The sequence below is a fragment of the Octopus bimaculoides genome, chromosome 16 (assembly GCF_001194135.2).
Source record: "Octopus bimaculoides isolate UCB-OBI-ISO-001 chromosome 16, ASM119413v2, whole genome shotgun sequence".
NCBI classification, from domain to species: domain Eukaryota; kingdom Metazoa; phylum Mollusca; class Cephalopoda; order Octopoda; family Octopodidae; genus Octopus; species Octopus bimaculoides.
In genome coordinates this window covers 34,831,981-34,854,288 of record NC_068996.1, presented here as the reverse complement: position 1 = coordinate 34,854,288, position 22,308 = coordinate 34,831,981, and the positions used below count along the sequence as shown (strand labels likewise).

Sequence of the window (22,308 nt, the reverse complement as noted above, 5' to 3'; positions counted from 1 at the left end):
TCCTCTTCTGGCTAGGAAAGGCAGGTCATTTTTTTTTCTCTACCCGGAAGACATGATAAAAAGAATTGTATTGAAGACAAGATTGAAGAGACTAATGACAAACACTTTCTTCTTCAGTCAAACCTTGAATAATTTTTCCAAAGCTCCACTTGATGTGGAAGTTTTGTCTTTTGAATTTACTGAGTGGGAGGACAAGGATGGCCTGGGTGGGTCTTTATGTGCCTGTTAGTCAGAGACTCAGGTGAGGCATGATGCTTGCCCTTGGTCATCAGAATAATGAGGAATAGTTCCATTTTATTCCTTTTGTATATTTTTGTTTCCTGCATGTTTTTTAAAATTTATTTATTCAATTTAACCCTTTAGCATTCAGATTACTCTGACAAATGTAATGCTTATTTATTCACATTGTTTTGAATTAATCATGCATTATCTTGTTGCTCTGAAATTTCAATGATGTGATTGTTTAAATAGCTAGATCTGTAGTCCACTCAATTAAATAGCTAGATCTGTAGTCCACACATAATTTGATGTAACTCTATAAGTGAGTAATACTTGAACATTGAAAGAGTGCATATGAGTGCATGCTCTGCATGCACTTTGAACAAGCTCAGCCAACTGCACTTCTGTAACTATAGAACTTATCATAAACAGACAATACGCCACTCTATATTAAATTTCTTAGTCAAGAATAATAGGGAGTTTTCATTTTTCCAAGGCTGAAAGTGCCTTATAATAGGTTATCCAGATAATATTTGTAAAAGTGCTTGTGCAATGCCATGAAAGAGTGCATGAGCAGTGCTGCAAAAGCACCCATGCGGTGCCATAAAATCACCCAGCACACTCTGTAAAGTAATTGGCATTCAGTTGTAGAAACCATGCCAAATCAGACTGGAGTCTGGTGCAGCCTCCTCCTTGCCAACTCTGGTGAAACCGTCTAACCCATGCCAGCATGGACAATGAACTTTAAATGATGATGATGATGATTCTGAGTGTCTCCCTTAAGTATGTCATCAGTTTTTCCCATACTCTATAGAATTCAACAATTACTAATTTTCTTGCTTTCTTCAAGCAACCTCAACTGAAATGTATCTCGTAATGTCATGTTATCAATCTTTGTTCCCCATTAGCATCAAAAAGGGCTTCAATTATATGTTGACGTTGCTGGTGGAAGTGGTGGTAGTGCATGGTGGTAGTAGTAGTAGTAGTAGTAGTAGTAGTAGTAGTAGTAGTAGTAGTAGTAGTAGTATGTTTGTATGTATGGAGGTATGAATGTATGTATGGAGGTATGAATGTATGTATGTACATTAATGGTGATAAACAACTAGAAACACTGCTTCAGACTGTACATTAGTTTACAAAAGGAATTGATATCAGAAGAATGTGCCATAGAAAACTTGCCAAGAAGAAGACTTATAAGAACTCTAAAATTATGCTGGATGAAGGAAATAAGATAAGAGGATTAGACTGACTTACTTTACTTAGGAATCAATGAATAGTGCAGACAAAGTGCAAAACCATACAAAGGAAGAAAAAGTTGAAAAGGAGCATTATAGTCACATTAGATTAATAATAAAAAGAGCTAAATGTAAAATATAACACAATGGACATTAACACTGATGCTGTTCTATCAATAATTTATAGTTGTGATAGTCTCAACAGGACATTAAGAGAATTAACAAGACTAGATGGTGAACAAGAAAATTTATGACTGAATTTAGAATATACCATTGGAAATGTGACAGAAAGATAATATTTCCTATGAATTAGGATGCTGACGTTTTATGTAACTAGAAAACTGCTACAGAATATCCATAATAGGGCTACAAAAAATATCTAGAAAAGAATAACAGACAACTAATGCAAATATCTATGAAAAATATAGACAAAACTATTTCTTTAGAACAAAAAGCACCCAAGCTGGTGCCATATATAAGGCACCCTTGCCGGTGTCACATAAAAAGCACCTGTGCCAGTACTACATTAGAAGCACCGATGCTGGTGCCATGTAAAAAGCACCCAGTACACTCTGTAAAGTGATTGGCATTAGGAAGGACATCCAGCCATAGAAACCATGCTTTAACAGTCAACTGGTGCCTGGTGCAACTCTATGGCTGGCCAGCTTCTGTCAAACCACCCAACTCGTGCCAGCATAGGAAACAGGCATTAAATGATGATGGTGATGATGATGATGAAATAGAAACAGAAGCTGGAATAACCAAAAGTTGAGAGAAGAAGAAAGGAATGATAACAGAAATTGTGAGTAAAAAACAAAATATAGAAAAAGAAAGAAAAGCTAAAAGTGATGTTACTAAATGCCATATAAAAGTGCTACAAAGGAAAATTCCGAATATAGGTACAGGTGTGGCAGCTGTGTGGTAAGAAGTTTGCTTCCTAACCACATAGTTTTAGGTTCAGTTCTAATATGTGGTACCTTAGGCAAGAGTCCTCTACTATAGCACTGGACCAACCAATGCCTTGTGAGTGAATCTGGTAGACAGAAACTGAAAGAAGCCCTAACACGTGCATGCACATACTAACATATGTATGTATATATTATATATGTGTCATCTACATCTGTGAAATCTGGAAGAGGGCAATGAAAATCTCTCAATTGCTGAACATGTTCCATTGACTCAGCCTATATTTATTCCTGGGCATCTCTTACTGTGACAGAGTAAGAAAATAAAGGGGTGATGAGGAAAGCTGGCACAGGAAGTTTGCAGGACATGGTGACTAAGCAGCGGATATGCTACCATTGTGATGGAGTGGATGTCAAAAGGAGGAAAAAAACTGAATGAAAGACCAAGGACAAAGTGGTGCAGTATGTTCCAGGACTACATGATAGTGATGGGGTGTGGTCTGAGTAGACCTTAGAGGATAGCAAACAATTGGGATGTTTAGAGAAGGCTCATTGCCCATTGTGCTGACAGCACTGGAGGAACTAAGAACTATGAACTAAGAGTGTGTGTGGGTGAGCATGTGTATGCATGCATGTGTGTGCATGTATGTGTGTTACTATTTCCATCAATTGATAGTTGTATGCAAGTGTCATCATCATGCAAGCAGTGTCCTTCATTTCCAATCTTCCAAGACCTGTCTGGTTACGAAAGAATATTACCTTCCTTGGAAACAGGTGAGGGTTGGTGACAGAAAGGGCATCCAGCTGTAGAAAATCCACCTGACCCATGGAAGCATGGAAAAGTGGACATTAAAATGATGATGACAATGATGATGATGTTGATGGCCGATATTTAAAAAAAGAAAACAAACATGACAAAAAGAAAAAACAACAACAACATTAGCTGAGAAGCACAGGAGTCAAAACTAAAACCTAAAGATTCTCAACTTCAGAAGACCAAAAGTCTACCAACCAAAAAACTTCTAAAAACTTAGGATGAATTAGAATACAGTAAGTAACTAAGGAACATGTAGAGATGAGAAGAAGAAATAAATAAACTTTGTCTCTGGATCCAGCATTCTTAACCAAGAAAGAATATATCAGCTAGTTTTTTGTGTTTGAAAATACCTTTTGTAGATGGGGAAGAATGTTTGTTTACATTACTGAAACATTGTTGGTTAAATAACCCCTCAAATATAACCAGAGAACTCATAATGACAAAATTGATCTGAGTTTGATTTGAACACAGAATATAATGAAACATCTAAATACTGCAATACTCTTTCAGGCCAAGTGCTCTACTAACTTGGACACTCAACAACCTACTACTACAACTTCAGCAGCAGCAGTAGTAGTAGTAGTGGGAAAGGTGGTGGTAGCATAATTAAAAGACAATAAATAAAAGCACTCTGTACTTACCTCTAACATCAGCTGAGTGAATTCATCATTTGATAAGAAGGACGGTTTCCAATCTTCTTTAATTTCATGAGCCTGAGACTGCATAGCAAGCTCTGGTGGAGAAAGAGAAAAAAACTGAAATCATTTTTTTTAATACTACACTAGAACAAAACAAAAAAGTGCTAAGAAATCAACACTTCCAATATTTTATAAAATATAGAGAAAATCTATTAAAAGGATTAATCAGATGACCACCCCAACTAAAAAAAAAAAAAAAAGGATGTATTTTTTTATCCTTTAACTTGTTTCAGTCATCAGGCTGCAGACATGTTGGGGTACTGCCTTGAAGGTTTTAGTCAAACAAATTGACCCTAGTAGAAAACTTGCCAAGGTCCCTCTAGTCAAACTAAGTTACATGGATGTAACAAACCAGTACAAACCACACACACACACACACACACTGGACTTTTTTCAGTTTCTGTCTACCAAATCAGCTCACACGGCTTTGGTTGAGTTGGAGCTATAGCAGAAGACACTTTCCCAAGGTGCCACACAGTATGACTGAGCCTGGAGCCATGTGGTTGAGAAGTACACTTCTTACCAGACAGCTACACCTGTAAAGTTACCTTCCCAAGTCATGCTGACTCATTAGGGCTCGTTTCCCAGTTTCCATGGCATATGAATTCCCCAACCAGGACGGGATGCCAGTCTGTCACAGGATTACTCATTTTTGCCAGTTGAGTAAACTGGAGCAACATGAAATGAAGTGTTTTGTTCAAGAACACAATGTGTTGCCTGGTCCAGGAATCAAAACCACAATCCTATGATCATGAGTCCAACACCTTAACCACTAAGTCGCATGCCTCCACCAGCTACACCTGCACCTTGATCCTTTATATTGTTGCTGTTTAGCCCTAGGTCAGCATAAGGCCAGCAATTTTGAAGAAGGAGAAGTTGATTACATTGACCCCAGTACACAATTGCTACTTGTCTCAATCCTGAAAGGACAAAATTGAAGCCAACCTTGGTAACATTTGAACTCAGAATGTAAAGAGTCAGAAAAAAAAGCTACAAAGCATTTTGTTTAGTTCAGTAACAATTCTACCAGCCTACTGCCTAAATGTGACTTAACAACACAAGAAACTAATTGTAACAATTGCTGATGGTTATAAAATATTGATGACAATATCATAAAATATGAAATTACTTAATACATAAGCTGAAATAAAAGTTTATACCTTGGTAATTTCTGAGGAAAGCTATTGTTGATTTTAAGACTGTCGATTTGTCCATTTTCCTGTTGTTGGTCGAAACCATCGAACACAGTTCGTTAATCAGCATGTTGAACTGATCTCTTCTCTTCTTCTCACTTAAGTTACGAGTTTTTCTGTGAAAATCAAAGTGATGCCTCAGATTAGTAATTCCAAATTTCTTAACAGAGAAGTTTAGACATTAACAAAATTTAAACACAGTGAACAAAGATTAAGATATTCAACAAACAAATGATTCCTTGAATATATACATGTGTGCGTGAGTGTGTGCATGCATATATACACACATGCCCGTGCGCGTACACACACACACACACACACACACACACACACATATATACGCGTGGAGCATTGCTGTACTCAAGAAGAACCACCCACCACAACAGAACTGATATCCTAAAGCCAAGTTGCCACATAGAAAAACTGGTGTTGGTGCCATGTAAAATGCACTTGTGATGGTACCATATAAAAAACACCCAGTACACTCTGTAAAGTGGTTTGTGATAGGAAGGGAACTCAGCTGTAGAAACCGTGCCAAAAACAGACTATGGAACCTGATATGGCTTTACTAGCTTTTGTCAGGCCATCCAACCAATGCCAGCATGGAGAGCTGATGTTAAATGATGATGATGATGATGATGATGATGATGATGATGATATATATCAAATATATTATATATACATATTCTTGAACAACACAGGTATGTTGGATTCTTGATAACACCAAGTTCTCCTGTCTGCTTTGGCATTTTTTTTTGACTGGATGCTCTTCCTAATGTCAAATGGTACCAGCAGCAACAAGGTCACTAAGTAACATGCATGACAAGAACTCTTGACTGAGGCACTGGGGGAGTAGTATTGAGAGAGGGAGTTTGTGCCAGGTGATGAGAAGAAGAGATTAAAGTATACACAGAGGGAAAGAAATAGGTGTCTTGTAGTAGAAGAGACACTTTCAGTTGAGAGAAAGAAAGAGAAGGGGGGAGGGAGAGAGAAGTTGGTGAAGATGTTACGAGGTGGAGGTGGAGGGTCATTCAAGTTACAAGATGTGTATAAATGAGGTGGAACCAAGGATTGGATAAGGTGAGTGAATGGGTAAGTGCAAGTGACAGTGAAAAGGAGTGTGAGACGGAGAGGAGAGAGGAATGTAATGAGTGGACACAGGTAAACAGAGGGGATATTAGGAGGGTATGTTATGTGGAAGAGATTCTACAGGGACATGTGAGCAGATAAGTTTGCAAAAGTGCAATGAGAGATAGAGTGGGAAGGGGAATACAAAATGTGGTGAATACTAGTGAACGGAAATGGGGGAGTTTTAGAATGATGGGTTGTAGGGTAGAGGTTTGTGAGGAACAGATTGTGCACAGGGGTATGGACATAAACGACAAGCCTTTATGGCCTTCATTCTACACAGCAGGATGTGTCTTTTCAAGCGCAGTAAATTGCCAATTATCTTGGTTCTTTGTTACCTCCTCCGTGAGGGTTAAACATCTGAAGATCATTTTTCATCTCTTCATCCCTCGTCTTCTTCCACAGGTTCCCATCACATCTACAGATCAGCACTTCTTTATGCAACAATACACACACACATAGTCAATGCAGCTTTGTTTTTGATAAGCCAAAACAATGTAAGTCATAGTCAATTGTTTTGGCTTTTCAAAAACTACAAATGCATTTACACCATGTTATGCAATACTTCATCTAAAATATGCTACTCTAAGATAAATAGATAGATAGATAGATAGATAGATATAGATACATACATACATACATGCATACATACATCGATGGATAGTTGGATGGATGGATAGTTGGATGGATGGATAGATGGACGAACACAAGCATATATGTACATGCATATGCATCACCATCATATCGCCATCTTTTAATTACCATTTCCCATGCTGAGATGGGTTAAACAGTTTGACAGAATCCAACAGGTCAGAGGACCGTGCCACACTCCAATATTTACTTTGGCATGGTTTCTTATTTCTTTGTTTCCCACAAGGGGCTAAACACAGTGGGGACAAACAAAGACAGACAAAGGGATTAAGTCAGTTACATCGACCCCAGTGCGTAACTGGTACTGAGGTGAAACTGGAAAGAGAAGTAAATATGGTGGGGACAAAGTGTCAAGATGGGGCCCAGGAGGAAGAAGAATGGGAGAAATTGTCTGTAGAAGTTGTAAGAGTGTATGGAGAGAGTGTGAGATGACTAGAGATGGAGACTAGTACAAATATGCTGAAGATGAACAAGAGTTAAAGTGGGGAGTGAGCCAATGATAAATATGTGATGTAGAGTAGGTGGGGGTGAATAGATGATGACTAGAGATGGAGAAGGTTGAGGGGTGAATGTAGTGTCCAGCCAAGGAGTTTTCAATGATACACCATGAGTTAAGGGGAAGGTTGGGAAAGCATGGTAGTGCAAGAATGTATAGAGCAGCAGAATAACAATAATAATAACCATTTCTACTGAAGGCACAAGGCCTGAAATTTGGGAGGACAGGACTAGTTGATTACATCGACCCCAGTGTTTCACTGGTACTTAATCTATTGAACCCAAAAGGATGAAAGGCAAAGTCGACCTCGGCGAAATTTGAACTCAGAACATAGCAATGGGTGAAATCCAGCTAAGCATTTCATCTGGCAAACAAACAATTCTGCCAACTCTCCACTTTTTAATAACAGTAACACAATAAACAAAAATAGCAGATGATGTGTGGATAGGTAAGTTGCAAGACTGTGAGTGAAGAGATGAATGGATGTATGTATATATATTGACAGAAAATGTAATTAGATATTCACTCACACAGATGGACATGAGCTTGCATGTGTGTGAACAAGTACATATATGTACATACATATAAACATGTACATGTATACAACAACAATTCTTCCTGAATTGAAGGTACTCTTGATCAGCCATAATCCACTGGGACCAGGCCAGCAACTGCGCCACAGCTTCCCTACCCTTTTTACACATGCCTATAGACTGTGCTCCACTCTTTCTCACCTTTCACCCGTTCAGACTCCCACTGAAAGATAAATTCATCCTCAACTTTCTGCACCATCACTCCTCACCTCACAAAAAGAAAGGTCTCTTGGAAACCTCCTAGTGAGAAAATTCCACAAAACCCAGCCCCACACAACTAAGCACTTTCACATTTAAACCAGCCATATCTGGTCCAAATATTCTATCTGCTTTATGTTCAAACTGGCCAGATCCAACTTCTCACACCTATCCTACAATATCATTTTAAAAATAAAGAATCACATAATGTGAGTAAATAAGCATTATATATGGCAGAGTAATCTAAATGGTAAAGGCTTAAATGTGCTAAAGTGTAACATCAGTACCTATATTAACCTGCCTGAAACCGCCTCTGGTTCTGTAGTACAAATGTCTTGTTTTCAAAAGTTCTGAATTAAATCCGTCTGCCAAACCTTAGTCACAATTTATGTTCCTAACACTAGCTTAATGATAACTAAGTTATTTTACTAAATTCTTAGTTATATTTAAAATTAATTGAAAGAAACACAGAGCATCTCAACAGAAATATGATAACAAAATATAACATTACGACCATCACTGGGTTTGTCATAATATCATATGACTCAGAACATCTGTTGCACATCACCTAACTTTATATATTGTATCATTTGCAAACTTTACAGTGCTTTTTTACATCAGGGAAAACAGGCCCAACATCTTGATGATTGTTTTTGGGAGCATATTAGAAGCATACAACTATGTATGCCAGGCCAAACTGTTGCTACTCACTTGAACACTATGGGCCATTCAATCACTCACTTTTAAGTGCATAACTTTGCTGCATACTATGAATCCACATTCTCAAGGAAATGAGAGGACCACATTTCATATTTGAACTCGGCACATCACCAATGGGTTTAGATCAGGGGTGGGGAAACCCCTGCCCACAGGTGCAATTGCACCTGCGAGCCCATTCTATTGCGCCTGCATGCTGGTATACTCATATGTACAAAATATAGTAAATTTTTCAATTATAAAATTTATACAATATACGTATGCTTCTTTGCGACATAGGCCGCGTTTCCACTATGACTTAAAACAGTTAGACTCGAACAGAAAATCATCCGGTAATTGTCATTTGAATGGAAATCTTGTTAATCTTGTTATCACTATAAAACACATATTACTAGGTTTGTACCACCCCCTTGAGACCCAACAATAGTCTAGCTGAAAAACATAGAATACTTCATAAGTAATATAAACATCCTAAATTCAGTGGCAGCGTTTATGAAGATGTTATGTGTTAATTTAATGTGTTAAACTTATCATTATTAATGTTTATCGAATTATACATACATATATACAAGATTTACAGATATAAGAGTTAGAACATTATTTATTTACATTTGACGGATATTTGTCCTCATCTTGTGTGTTGTTAACACGTTTCGGCTGATATACCCTCCAGCCTTCATCAGGTGTCTTGGGGAAATTTCAAACCTGGGTTCTCATTCCTAAGGTATTTTTCAATGTTATTATTATTATTATTATTATTATTATTATTATTATTCAGGTCACTGCCTGGAATCGAACTTGGAATCTTGGGGTTAGTAGCCCACGCTCTTAACCACTACGCCATGGGCAATTATGGAGTGAGCATAGTGGTTAAGAGCGTGGGCTACTAACCCCAAGATTCCAAGTTCGATTCCAGGCAGTGACCTGAATAATAATAATAATAATAATAATAATAATAATATAATAATAACATTGAAAAATACCTTAGGAATGAGAACCCAGGTTCGAAATTTCCCCAAGACACCTGATGAAGGCTGGAGGGTATATCAACCAAAACGTTGTGTTAACAACAAACAACATGAGGACAAATATCCGTCAAATGTAAATAATGTACATAATTCCTCATCTCTTAAATATAGGACTGGATTAAGAGTTAAAACTTGTAATCCACTCATGGACCTTTTCTTTTGGAAATTTTTGTCTGCTGCACTAAAAAGTTCCCCCATCCCTGGTTAAGATTAATGTTTTTCTTTCTTCTCCTACACCTTTTTCTAAGTTCGTTAAGCTCTTTCTTATCCTTCCACCCATCTTTTTCTTTCACCTCACTCTTTGCCTTCGCCTGCTTCTAATTCCATTCCTTTTTTTTCCCTTCTACCTCTCTCACACTCTTTTGCTTTCCTTGAAGAAAGATAGTCTGAAGTGTTGGATTTTCTGCTCCTCATTGTAAGTTTTCTTTTTACTGATTTTACTAAATAATACAAATCTTTCCAACACAGTTCAACACCAGTCCCTTTCGAGTCTGTTTGATCATACATACATACACACACACATACACACTTACATACATATGTACACTCATACATACACACTTACATATGTACACGTATACATACATACACATATATACATGCATGCTTGCAAGTACATATACATACATACAGTGCAAAATCTATAGAGACGTGATGCCAAATATCTACCCAGGCAATAATTACTCTGCAGTGAAGTTTTAGCACAGAACTGTAATGAAACAGTAAGAATCAAATTGAAATTTTAGCAGAATTAATAATAAATCTAAGAAACAGTTGAGGTGATGTAGGCAAATGAAGCAATCTATATAAATCTGAAAATATCCTTGAATAGTCTAGCAATTCTTCTCTGAAGAATTTATCACAAAACGAATGCTGTAATGTGAAATAATGAACGGTTTAGATTTGTCTAAAAGTTAGAGAAAAATTAGCACTAGCTCAGAATTATAAATGGTAAAAGGGTTTCAAGCAAAAAAGGGAATGGGGATAGTTGGAGACCTGATGTTTCCCACCTGCAGCTATGCTGTATTTCTTTAGAATAATATAAGAATGGATTTATTTTTTTCATAATCAGCTTTGAATTATTAAGAGGGATTCTTGAATAAATCTCAATTTAGGATTTCACTCTAATCTGCAATTCTGATATTCCTGATGTTTCAAGGATTGAGTACTTCAATTAATTGTTGTCAATTATCTCATTATGAGTGAATGTGTGTGTGTGTGTGTGTGTGTGTGTGTGTGTGCATATGCATTATGTATGTATATATGCATTCATACATGTGTCACATGGACATATATTGATGTAGGTATGCATATACTCATGCATATGTATTATACATGCACACACATTTAAATGCACATATATAGAGGAATATATTATTGTTGTTATTATTAAGGCAGTAAGCTCAAAGAATCATTAAAATGTCAAAAAAATGCTTATCAGCATTTTGCCTGTTTTTTTTGTTTTTTTTCTGAGTTCAAATTCAGCAGAGGCCAACTTTACCTTCCATCCTTTTGGGGGTTGATAAAATAAATATCAGTCAAGCATTAGCGTTGATGTAACCAACTAGTCCCATCCCCAAAATTTCAGGCCTTGTGCCTACTGTAGAAAGAATTATTATCATTATTAACTTTTCAAGTTTCACTTGAAATAAGAAAATGAAGGCAGGGAAGAAAGTGTTGTCTCCCAGTAAATTTATTGAAAGGCAGAAGTGATAGTGATGATAAAATAAGGGAAGAATGATAGTAATAAGTCTTTCTACCATACACACAACTCAACTGGTACTTATTTTATCGACCCTGAAAGGAAGATAGGTAAAGTCAACCTCAGTGACATTTGAACGTAGAATGTAAAATCAGAAGAAGTCACTAAGGATTTTGTCCAGCACAGTAACAATTCTAACATAATAGTGATGATGGTGATTATGCAGACTTGGAGAAGTCTGCTGGATCAGAACTGACTTATGGCTAAACAACAACCATTGCTGCTGATACTAACTACAATATATTATATAATGTAGTCCAATATACAAAATGTCTGAATAAAAGCTGGTATGGTCACTGGTGGGACATCTTTGACCATATGTCTGTCTGTTGAATCAGGACTGACCTGCTGAACAACAGCAACTAATGCAAGTAATTCTAACTACTAAACTATATATTAGATAATATGGTCCTAGATACACTGTCTGAATAAAATGGGATTGTCACAGCTGGAATGTCTTTGATCATAGGTATGTCTGGATCAAAACTGATCTGGGGCTAAACAACAACCAATTGTAACTAACTACTATATTATACATTAGATAGTCTTAAATAAAAAAGAGAATGGTCACAACAGGAACATCTTTGAACACAGGTCTGTTGGATCAAGACAGACTTGGGGCTAAACAACATCAACAACAACAATGAAAAGTGGATCCTGCAAAATTCAATTTGAAAGAATATCTTGCTGTTGTTACTGGCATGTCAAGTGGAATACATGGGGGTTTCCTTTACTCCAGCACCATCCAGTGGACACTGCTAACTCTCCCAAACAATTCACATAGACCTACTACAGCAATAACCTTGCTGCTATCACCACAACAACAATCACTGTGCTGGGATAAATCATCTGAAATAATCAATGAAAACAGACAATTATTGTGGTCTGATTAAGCCCACCTTGCTTTCTTCTGTTACGGTTGGAGGCTGGATGTTTACATCTAAGATCACATCACTGAGGAAATACACAGTACACAATCACATCCATCCTGCATGCACACATGCATGCACGCACATGCACACACACACACACACACAGAGTAAATATGCAAGTATACAATGGACTGCCCCAACAACACCAGCATAGAATAAAGATCCAGGTTGCTGGACCTGCAGATCATAACTGATATATTTAATAAACTAATTACATGTTGAACAAAGCTGATGGAGGGCTAAATCAACAACAGTAATTACAGAAACCAAACCATCAACAATGAATCTGTGTCACCCATCACACAATTAATCAATTAATTTCTTTTGAAATTGTTTTTAATAAGAAATTAGAAACTTGTGAAATCATCCATTTTTAATTGTGGAACTCAATGTAGACAAAGCTATAAATAGTAGCATGTAAATATTGGTTTCAAAACCCTTTAGATAGAAAACCCAATATTTACATGCTGTTATTTTTTTTTAATAAGTTAATTATGAGAAGGAAGACAGTAGTGGTGACCTTTGCAGGTCAATTTGCCTGAATGGTGAAAATGATATAGTTGGTTTCCACCTTCAAACATCATCAGCAGGTCAATGACGGGGCAGCAGGAAAATAAAGGCTGTCAATATAACTGGGGTAGTTTTATTGTTTGGTATTTTACAGAGGAGTCTGATCAGGGTTGACTGAGGCTTGACAACAATAAACTGTATTTTAGAATTGCTCATAGTCAGGATATAACATAAGGATTCATGAACACATCTTCCAGTTTCATTGAAAAATATGAACATACCTTTTAAACTTATCCTTTTCCTCATCTAAGTCATTCCCAAACGCACTTTCACTGAAAAATAAATAAGTTACAAGTTAACTAAATTCAGTGAACCACTATGAAAATATAAAGAATTAAATTAGAAAAAAAGATAATAAAAGTCATTTTTAATATTTGAAGAAAAAGTTCTGTTTTGATTTTTTAATATAAAATATATTTTTTACCTCATAAGTATTTAGACATGTCAAGAGATCATGAAATAATTTGTTTATGATGGCTGAACTTCAAGTAGATAGAGCTATAAATAATAGTTTGTGAATACTATGCAAAGAGTTTTTTTTAACCCAGTATTAACATGCTATTATTTATAACTTTATTGAATTTGAGTTCAGCCTTTAAAAACGAATTATGAAATACAATTTTTTTTTTTTTAAATTTCAACTGCAATTTATTTTCTTCATCTACTACCAATACATATGCATGAATGTGTACATACACTCACAAAGAGCACATACATATTTGGGCATACAAGCAAGAGAAAACAGAAATGAATTCAATACATCTAATAAAATTCATTTATTGAAAAATAATTTTAGTCACATGAACAAATGCATATTTGCAAAAAAATCTTCAGTAGTGACAGCACAAACCATCAACATTGAATTAACAAACATATGTTTATATATATATATCTATATATATATATATACACACACACACACACACACACACACACAAGGGGAAGTCAAAAATTATCCGCACGTTCACCATAACATATCTTTATTATTGTTACACTGCTTTCTGTGCATGCATGATTATAGTTGGTATTATTGCGGTCACATAATCAAAGTTTGAGCCTCATCACGCCATTTTTCTTTCTGGCTTTGCAGTGTAAGTATGGCGACTCCACTAGCAATATGCACCAAAGAAGGCGGCAAGCTGGCAGAAACATTAGCATGCCGGGTGAAATGCTTAGCAGTATTTCATCTGTCTTTACATTCTGAGTTCAAATTCCGCCAAGGTCGACTTTGCCTTTCATTCTTTCAGGGTCGATAAATTAAGTACCAATTACACACTGGGGTCGATGTAATCGACTTAATCGCTTTGTCTGTCCTTGTTTGTCCCCTCTATATTTAGACCCCTGTGGGTAATAAAGAAATAAATATGCACCAAAGAAGAACAAAGAGCAGTGATCCGGTTTCTTTAGTTGGAAGGTGTGTCAGGTGCTGAAATTCATCATTGAGGCAGCTCATTCTCTGCAGATTAGTCATGGTTCTGCCTATCAAATCATCCACAATGAGCTCAGCTTCCATAAAGTCTGTGCAAGATGGGTGTCAAGAGAGCTTACTGCAGAGTACAAGCACAAACATCTTGAGGTCTGCCAATGTTTATTCGATCACTACAACAATGAGGGTGAGGAATTTTTTAGCAGAATAGTCACAGGACACACCTTCTGACCAGAAAAATCGGATCTCTGCTCTTTGTGTTTCTTTGATGCACATTGCTAGTGGAGTGGCCATGTTTACACTGTAAAGCCAGAAAGAAAAATGGTGTGATCAGGCTCAAACTTCGATCACATGACCACAATAGCACCAATTATAAGCATGATGGGCAGAAGGCAGTGTGACAATAATAAAGATAAGTTATGGCAAAAGTGTGGATAGTTCTTTTACTTCTCTTCATATATATTTTACAGATAAGAAAGTACATTTCAAATGCAGTATAACTGTGAAAACAGCCGAGAAAGATTGGGTATTTACACTTAGAAAATGGAAAAAAAGTTCTCATATGTATATATATATATATATATATATATAACCTCGTGGGCATCGGTACCATTTTCCTCTTTCTCCGTTCTTCCATTCTCCGAACTTTCCATCTTTCCGACGAAGGGCTACGCCCGAAACGTCATACACTCTCTCTTTCCTTTCCTGAGCGTCCAATAATACTATCCATATCACGTCCTCACTTTGTTGTTTTTTTGTTAGTTTTTTTTAACTATATATATATATATATATATATATATATATACACACACACACAGAGTAATTTGGAAATTTTTTTTATTATTTATTCACCATTACACATCTCATTTGCTAATAGGAACCACAAAATTGTACATGTAAGATATTTCCTATTAGAAAATCTTCAGACTAGACAGCAAATCAAATATTATTTGATTCTCAATCTGAAAAGTTATATATAATTTATCAGTTGATGTATTGTACTTTTTTCTGGTATTTCAATATTTCACGATTAAGATCCTTTCTTCAAGAAACCAGAAGTCAACTAACACTACCTTTTCTCTAAAGATTTCTTGAAGAAAGGGTGCTAACCCTGAAATATTGAAGCACCACTATCAATACAAACTATCAACAGCACAAACTATCAACCTGTATTATTGATTTTTATAACTTGCATTGTTTTGGCATTAAAAACAATATTTAAAACATTCATTTATATCAGACAATGTTTTATGAAAGCTATACTACTCTCTCTCTCTCTCTGGTCCCACTGGATAGCATCTTGGGCAAGTGTCTTCTGCTACAGCCTCAGGCTGACCAAAGCCTTATGAGTGGATTTGGTTGGTAGAAGTTCTATCATGTGTATGAAAGTGTTTGATACACACACACACACAAATATATACATATACATACATATAAACATGTGTGTGGGTGGATGTATGGATAGATGGACAGATAAACAGACAGGTAAATAGATAGATAGATAGATAGGTAGATAGATAGATAGATAAATAGATAGACAGATAGATAGATAAATATGATGCAAACATGGTTGTGCAGTTAAGAAGTTTGTTTCCCAACCATGTTGTTTCAGTCCCACCCCCACCCCACCCCTGCATAGTGTGGTAACTTAGGCCAGTATCTTCTAATATAGTCTTGATCTGACCAATGCTTTGTGAATGGAATTGGTGGATACAAACTAACAAAAGCCTGTTATTTTGTACCCAATGAAGTAGCTGGCCAACGGAGAAGAGAATACATAGGTTTCTGAGATTGCATTAGTTTTGGCGTCGCAGAGCAACCAACCATAGAAACCAAGTCAAACAATACATGCAAACATCAATGTACATAAGTAACAGCTTTCAGTAAATGAAAACTTGGACTGTGATGACCTGTCCAACCCATGCCAGCATGGAAAGCAGACATAAACGTAATTACATCCCCCCCCCCACGCACACATTACTGTATTCAATCAGTTCTGAAAATAATAACTTCTGGTGCTACTAAGTAATATTACATATATTACATAATATGCATGGCTAAATCATCATAATCTATGTCTATAGACATGATGTGTAGTTAGTCACCTTAAGTTGTTGAAACAAAATTGCTTACAACTTTACAAATTGTTATAATTTTTCAAACCATGGAATAATCACTATCATAAGCTCCACTATTCACTTATTTTATACACACATACACGCACATATGAGAAAGGAATAACGGTAGGCACAGATTTATACACCGTTTGTTCTCTACATTTGCATCCTCTGCATTGGGTCCTCCAAGTGCAACCATGTGTTGAAATATAGCAGTCAATCAAGGAAATGCTTTATTGTATAATGTTACAAATCAAAAAAAGAGGAGCTTGTTCACCAACCATTTTACAGAATGCACTGGATGTATTATTTTGTAGCACCAGTACAAGAGAGGTTTCCTTGTATCCCCAAAGTGCCACAAGTACTCAATACTGAAGACAGGAGAAAAGCTTGGGTGAATGAGTGAAAGTAAGAGTATAATGGCAGGAAGATGGATTGGTGGGTGAGAGTGAAGACTTGCAGTACAGAAAGGGTGAAGGTAGAGTTATTAGGTATAATTGTACAATCTCTTACACTCAGACCTCATGAAAAGGAAGAGAAGCAGAGTAAAGAGAATGATGCAGATAATATGCAGGTGGGTCCCATATCAACCATCATTATGAACAGAAAGAAAAAGATGTAAAGAGGAGTTTAAGATTTATACTATTAAAATTTTGTATATCTAAAACAAAATTATGTATGCAATTGAAAGTTACATTAACATTATTCCTAACAAAAATATAATTATTTTTATATTTTATTTCAGTCATTGGAGTGTGACTATGCTGGAATAAAGTCTTGAAGGGTTTTGTTGAGCACAAATTAGCTCCAGTACACAGCTTTTTAAGGCTGGTACCTATTCTATCAGTCTTGTTTGCCAATCAAGCAGTGGTTGTGACAAATACATTGAGAGAGAGCGAGAGAGAGAGACACACACACACACACACACACACACACACAAACGTAAGTAATAGAGAGAGACAGAGATATAAGTGATAGGGAGATAAGAGAGAGCCAAGATGTGGGGAAGACAAGACTAGGCTTGACAGTAAATACACACACATACACCGTTATCTTAGTAAAAACATGGTTATACATTTGCACATACATTAAAGTGAAATGGTACTCAATACTTATACAGAGTGCAGGAATAATTTATGATCAAAGTTGTATCTTTACAGGTCATTACTCCAAGTTCCCTGTTACTAATTTCATCAGGTTTTGTACAATCTCATCATCTGATGAAAGCACCAACATGAAATTCAAGGTAGCAATTTAAGGTGATACAGCTTTGAATAAAAATTCTACACACACATGGAGCAACAAGTCCATAGAGCAACAAGTTCATCAGAAGACACTTAGAATTTTACATACACACATGCACACAGAAGCACGCACACATACAAAGACACACATGTAATTAAATTCAGAAAAATGTAAGCTGAATTACCAGTCACCGTTATTAATTATTAATATCTTATTAATTTATTAATAGCTAGTTATTAGAATTCACAGTTATTATTGAAGACAAGATGAAATATATTTAGAATGGCCAGAAACGATTTTGTAGGAAACTTAGGAAATGTCAAATACACACATTAAAAACAAACAGATATGGGATTTCTTTCTTTTTTTAATGTTTTGTAATATACATTCAGTCATTTTTTTTTCTTCACTTTCCCATAATATACACTCTATGCCAGAAGCTGTGTAGAAGATTTAACTAAAGAACAACAACAAAAACAGCTTAGAATTAATATTATCTTCTCTTAAGCAATTTATCCCTGTTTGGCTTTGTAGCTATTGTGGTATGTTGCTGCTACTGCTGGCTGCTATGGTAGCAACAAACTAACCATATTCCATTCTCAAATCATGAGGAATGGAATGTGTGTGTGTGTGTGTGTGTGTGTGTGTGTGTGTGTGTGTGTGTGCACACGCACACAAGAGATAGGGAGACAGACAGAGTGAGAAAGAGAGAGAGGTAGACAGGAAGAGAAAGAGAGAAAAATAGAGAGAGAGAGAGGGAGAGAAAGAGAAAGACAGGCAAGCAGATGGAAAGAGAGAGATAGAGAGAGAAAATAGAGAAAGGGTATCAAGTTTGAGAGGAGGATGTTATCAGTAGTTGCTCTCTCTTTCTCTCTCGTCTCCCGCTTTCTCCCTTTTCATTAATAGATTTATTAACAATCTGCCCCCTCCACCTAAAAAGAAAAAAAAATCTCTTAGTCATGAAGGACTAGAGTAGAGAAAAACAGAGACAAAACAAAAAAAAAATTAAATGGTAGATAAAAATAGAAATGGGAAAATTGCGAATATTTTTGAGAGTAAATTAACCACAATGTGTGTGTGTGTGCGCGTGTGCATGTGTGCATATGTTTGCATTTATTCAGGTATGTATATGACAACAGTATCAAAATTCCAAGAAAAAGAATTCAACACAATATAATAGAGTAATAGAATAAAATTTTCTTGTAAACTCAAACTCCATAAGTCACAACTATGTTCTGCACAGTTTGCCAATTCTGAAAACATTGAAGAAGGTCCCACTGCATGGCACCTTGGGCAAATATCTTTTACTATAGCCTTTGGCCAACCAAAGCCTTGTGAGTGTATTTGATCGATGGAAACTCAAACATGCCCATTCTGCATGCATGTGTGTGTGTGTGTTTGTCCCCATCACTGTTTGACAACCAATATTGGTTTATTTACATCTCTGTAACTTAGCAGTTTGTAAATAGAGACTGATAGAATTACTGGGGTTGATTAGTTCAACTAAACGGTTCAGTATGGCTGCAGTCCAATTTCTGTAACAGGTAAAAGAAAGATAAAAGATAAAAACTATCTTACTTTATACAGAAATAAAAGATAAAAACTATCTTACTTTATACAGAAAATATATACTGTTGAATATGGATGGAGTGTATAATAACAGTATGAAACACAAGGTTATAAAAGAAGACTTTTTGATTTGTTTGGAGCATGTTTCAATATGACAGGAAGCCATCTGATGGTCAATTATTAAACATTTTTAAATGTCTAATGAGTGAGCATTTTTGACTTATGGTGCCAAAAGATTACAAGCTCAGAATGGGTGTTTAAGACAGAATTCATTTTTTTTTTCAGAAATACAAAGAACACAGCCATCATTACCAGTTTGGTATATTCTAATATCTTCCAAATAATTTCTGATATTGTTATTTCTTAAAGACTACATGTACTTTGATAAACTTGTATCAAAAGATCTTTCAGGATTTCTGAAAATATGTTGAAGTGGATTGTATCTCAAATTAAAAGGATTCCCAGTTACACAGGGTTTTGATTTTTGAAAGATATAATTAGTTCATGGACAATTTACTAGATTAAAACAATTACATGAACAGAAAGAAAAAGATGTAAAGAGGAGTTTAAGATTTATACTATTAAAATTTTGTATATCTAAAACAAAATTATGTATGCAATTGAAAGTTATATTAACATTATTCCTAACAAAAATATAATTATTTTTATATTTTATTTCAGTCATTGGAGTGTGACTATGCTGGAATAAAGTCTTGAAGGGTTTTGTTGAGCACAAATTAGCTCCAGTACACAGCTTTTTAAGGCTGGTACCTATTCTATCAGTCTTGTTTGCCAATCAAGCAGTGGTTGTGACAAATAATACATTGAGAGAGGGGGGAGAGAGAGAGAGAGAGAGACACACACACACACACACACACACACACACACACACACACACATAACAATCTTGTCTTCCAAACTCACTTACAAAGCATCAGTCGTGGAGCTATAGTATAAGACACTTGCTGAAGGTGCCACACAGTGAATTGAACCCAAGATCACAAGTTTGCAAAGCACGCTTCCTAACCATAAACCATACCTGCACCTATAGCTACGACTTTTCAAGAAATAATTATCTAAGAGGTTGAAGACATATTTACTGATACTTGCACTCATAATTAAGGCTGAGTGGAACTTTAAACCAAATAATTTTATGGCTTCCATTTCTTTGCATTTGAGAATTAAAATTATTATGCATTTCAATGCTTCATAATAATAAAAGGCTACTTTAGTGAGAGATGCAACATCTTAATTATGAGATAACGTATAATAATATTTTCATTAAATTATTTTATAAGAGAGGTTGACTTAAAGCAATATTTGATAGTAATTTTTTTCCTTGGTTTCATAATTAGATAATATTTATTAGCTTCTAAATTTACAATATCTAAAAAAATTAAGGATACGAAAGTTCATATTAACAATAATCTTTAGATGTAAATAACTCAAAGAATTTTTTTCTCTGAACTATCTAACTGTTGGGCATTCATATTAAGTGTAACACTGAATATGTCATTACCTTGTAAACCACACTGTATTTATTAAACTTATAGTATAAATGTAAAAGACCCATAAGTTCTCAAATACCTGTGAAGGCTAGGCTACTCATTATCACACCAAAACAATAAACAATTTACTTTCACTGATAGGTTGTTTTCCAAAGAAAGCAATGAGCTTGCATGCATGATTATTTTGTTAGTGAAATCTCTGACTGAAAGATGAATCTTGTCAATAACAGATGTTTTTTGGTGCATTGATTTAGTTAACAAAGGGTTGATTTCAAAGTAGCTGAATTTATTAATCTTATCACTAAGACTTTATTAACCAAAATAATAATGAAAGTACTATTATTCCTTGTTTAAATTTGCAATTTATTGTGACTGAGAAATTTTTACATAATCTAACTCCCATTCAGTTGAATGTGTTATTTGATAAAGTGAATTATTAATAGATTTATGCTTATGGGCCTTAAATATATTGTAAGGACACACAATTTCATCATTTATTTCTAACAAGGCAGCTTTCTGCCGAGTTTCTAAATTAATGAAACTGAAAATAATTTGATACACTTTTTATTAGTTATAACTAGATAAAGCTTATTGTATATGTCACTGCTAATTTCAAATAAATTCTTGGTTTTGTATGGGTGGATAACAATGTTTGTAGAATGTTGAAAAGTGCTTACATTATTCTTCAATTTTGTTGCATGCTCTACACAAAAAAAGCTCTCTTTTGTTAAAGTGTATCTCATGTTCAATATATTGCGTCATCATGAATCAGAATTGTTTGTTCAAATATTTCAAAATACCTTGAGGGTGTACATCAATAATACAACAGTATTACAAGTTCCAACCAAATCAAAAGATTTCCTATTGTTAACATGCACCACATATGCAATATTTTTTTTTTGATTTTATCTTAATATATAAAGCTGAAATTGTGTGTCTGTCTGAAGCCTTTTTAAAAGTTTATAGAAATCCACATTTTCCACTTTTTTGTAAAAATTTCTACATCAATGGAATTTTCTCGATCTGAACTTTCCAGTGCAGTAATTAGATTTTTTAAATTCCGTTTACTTTGTGTGATTTAAGGGAGATTTGGCTGTTGTTTCTAGCAACTTTTATATTTCATCCCTTCTACCTGGAACGCCATTCTTACACACACGCTCAACATAAAAATATAGAGAGTAAGAGTAAAAGAAGGAGAGGGAGAGAGAGAGAAAGTGATACATACGTCATAGATTAAACTTTCATCTCAGTATTCTTTACCTATTTTTCATAACATAGATACGTAAAAACACACACAACCA

At 35.4% G+C, this 22,308-nt stretch overlaps 1 protein-coding gene across 5 annotated transcripts in view; it reads right to left on the bottom strand.

Annotated features, from left to right (window-relative positions):
- The window catches only part of LOC106876780 (circadian locomoter output cycles protein kaput-like), a 139,472-nt gene that overhangs the window by 62,253 nt on the left and 54,911 nt on the right, over positions 1 to 22,308 (bottom strand). For 3 of the 5 annotated variants that reach the window (XM_052973694.1, XM_052973695.1, XM_052973698.1), the window contains exons 2-4: positions 13,364 to 13,414; positions 5,035 to 5,183; positions 3,818 to 3,909 (exon numbers count right to left, since the gene is read on the bottom strand). In XM_052973694.1, coding sequence (XP_052829654.1) covers positions 3,818 to 3,909; positions 5,035 to 5,183; positions 13,364 to 13,414 — 292 coding nt within the window. Of the gene's footprint in view, positions 1 to 3,817; positions 3,910 to 5,034; positions 5,184 to 13,092; positions 13,305 to 13,363; positions 13,415 to 22,308 lie in introns of those variants that run through there. The other 2 variants (XM_052973697.1, XM_052973696.1) reach the window with 2 other exon arrangements.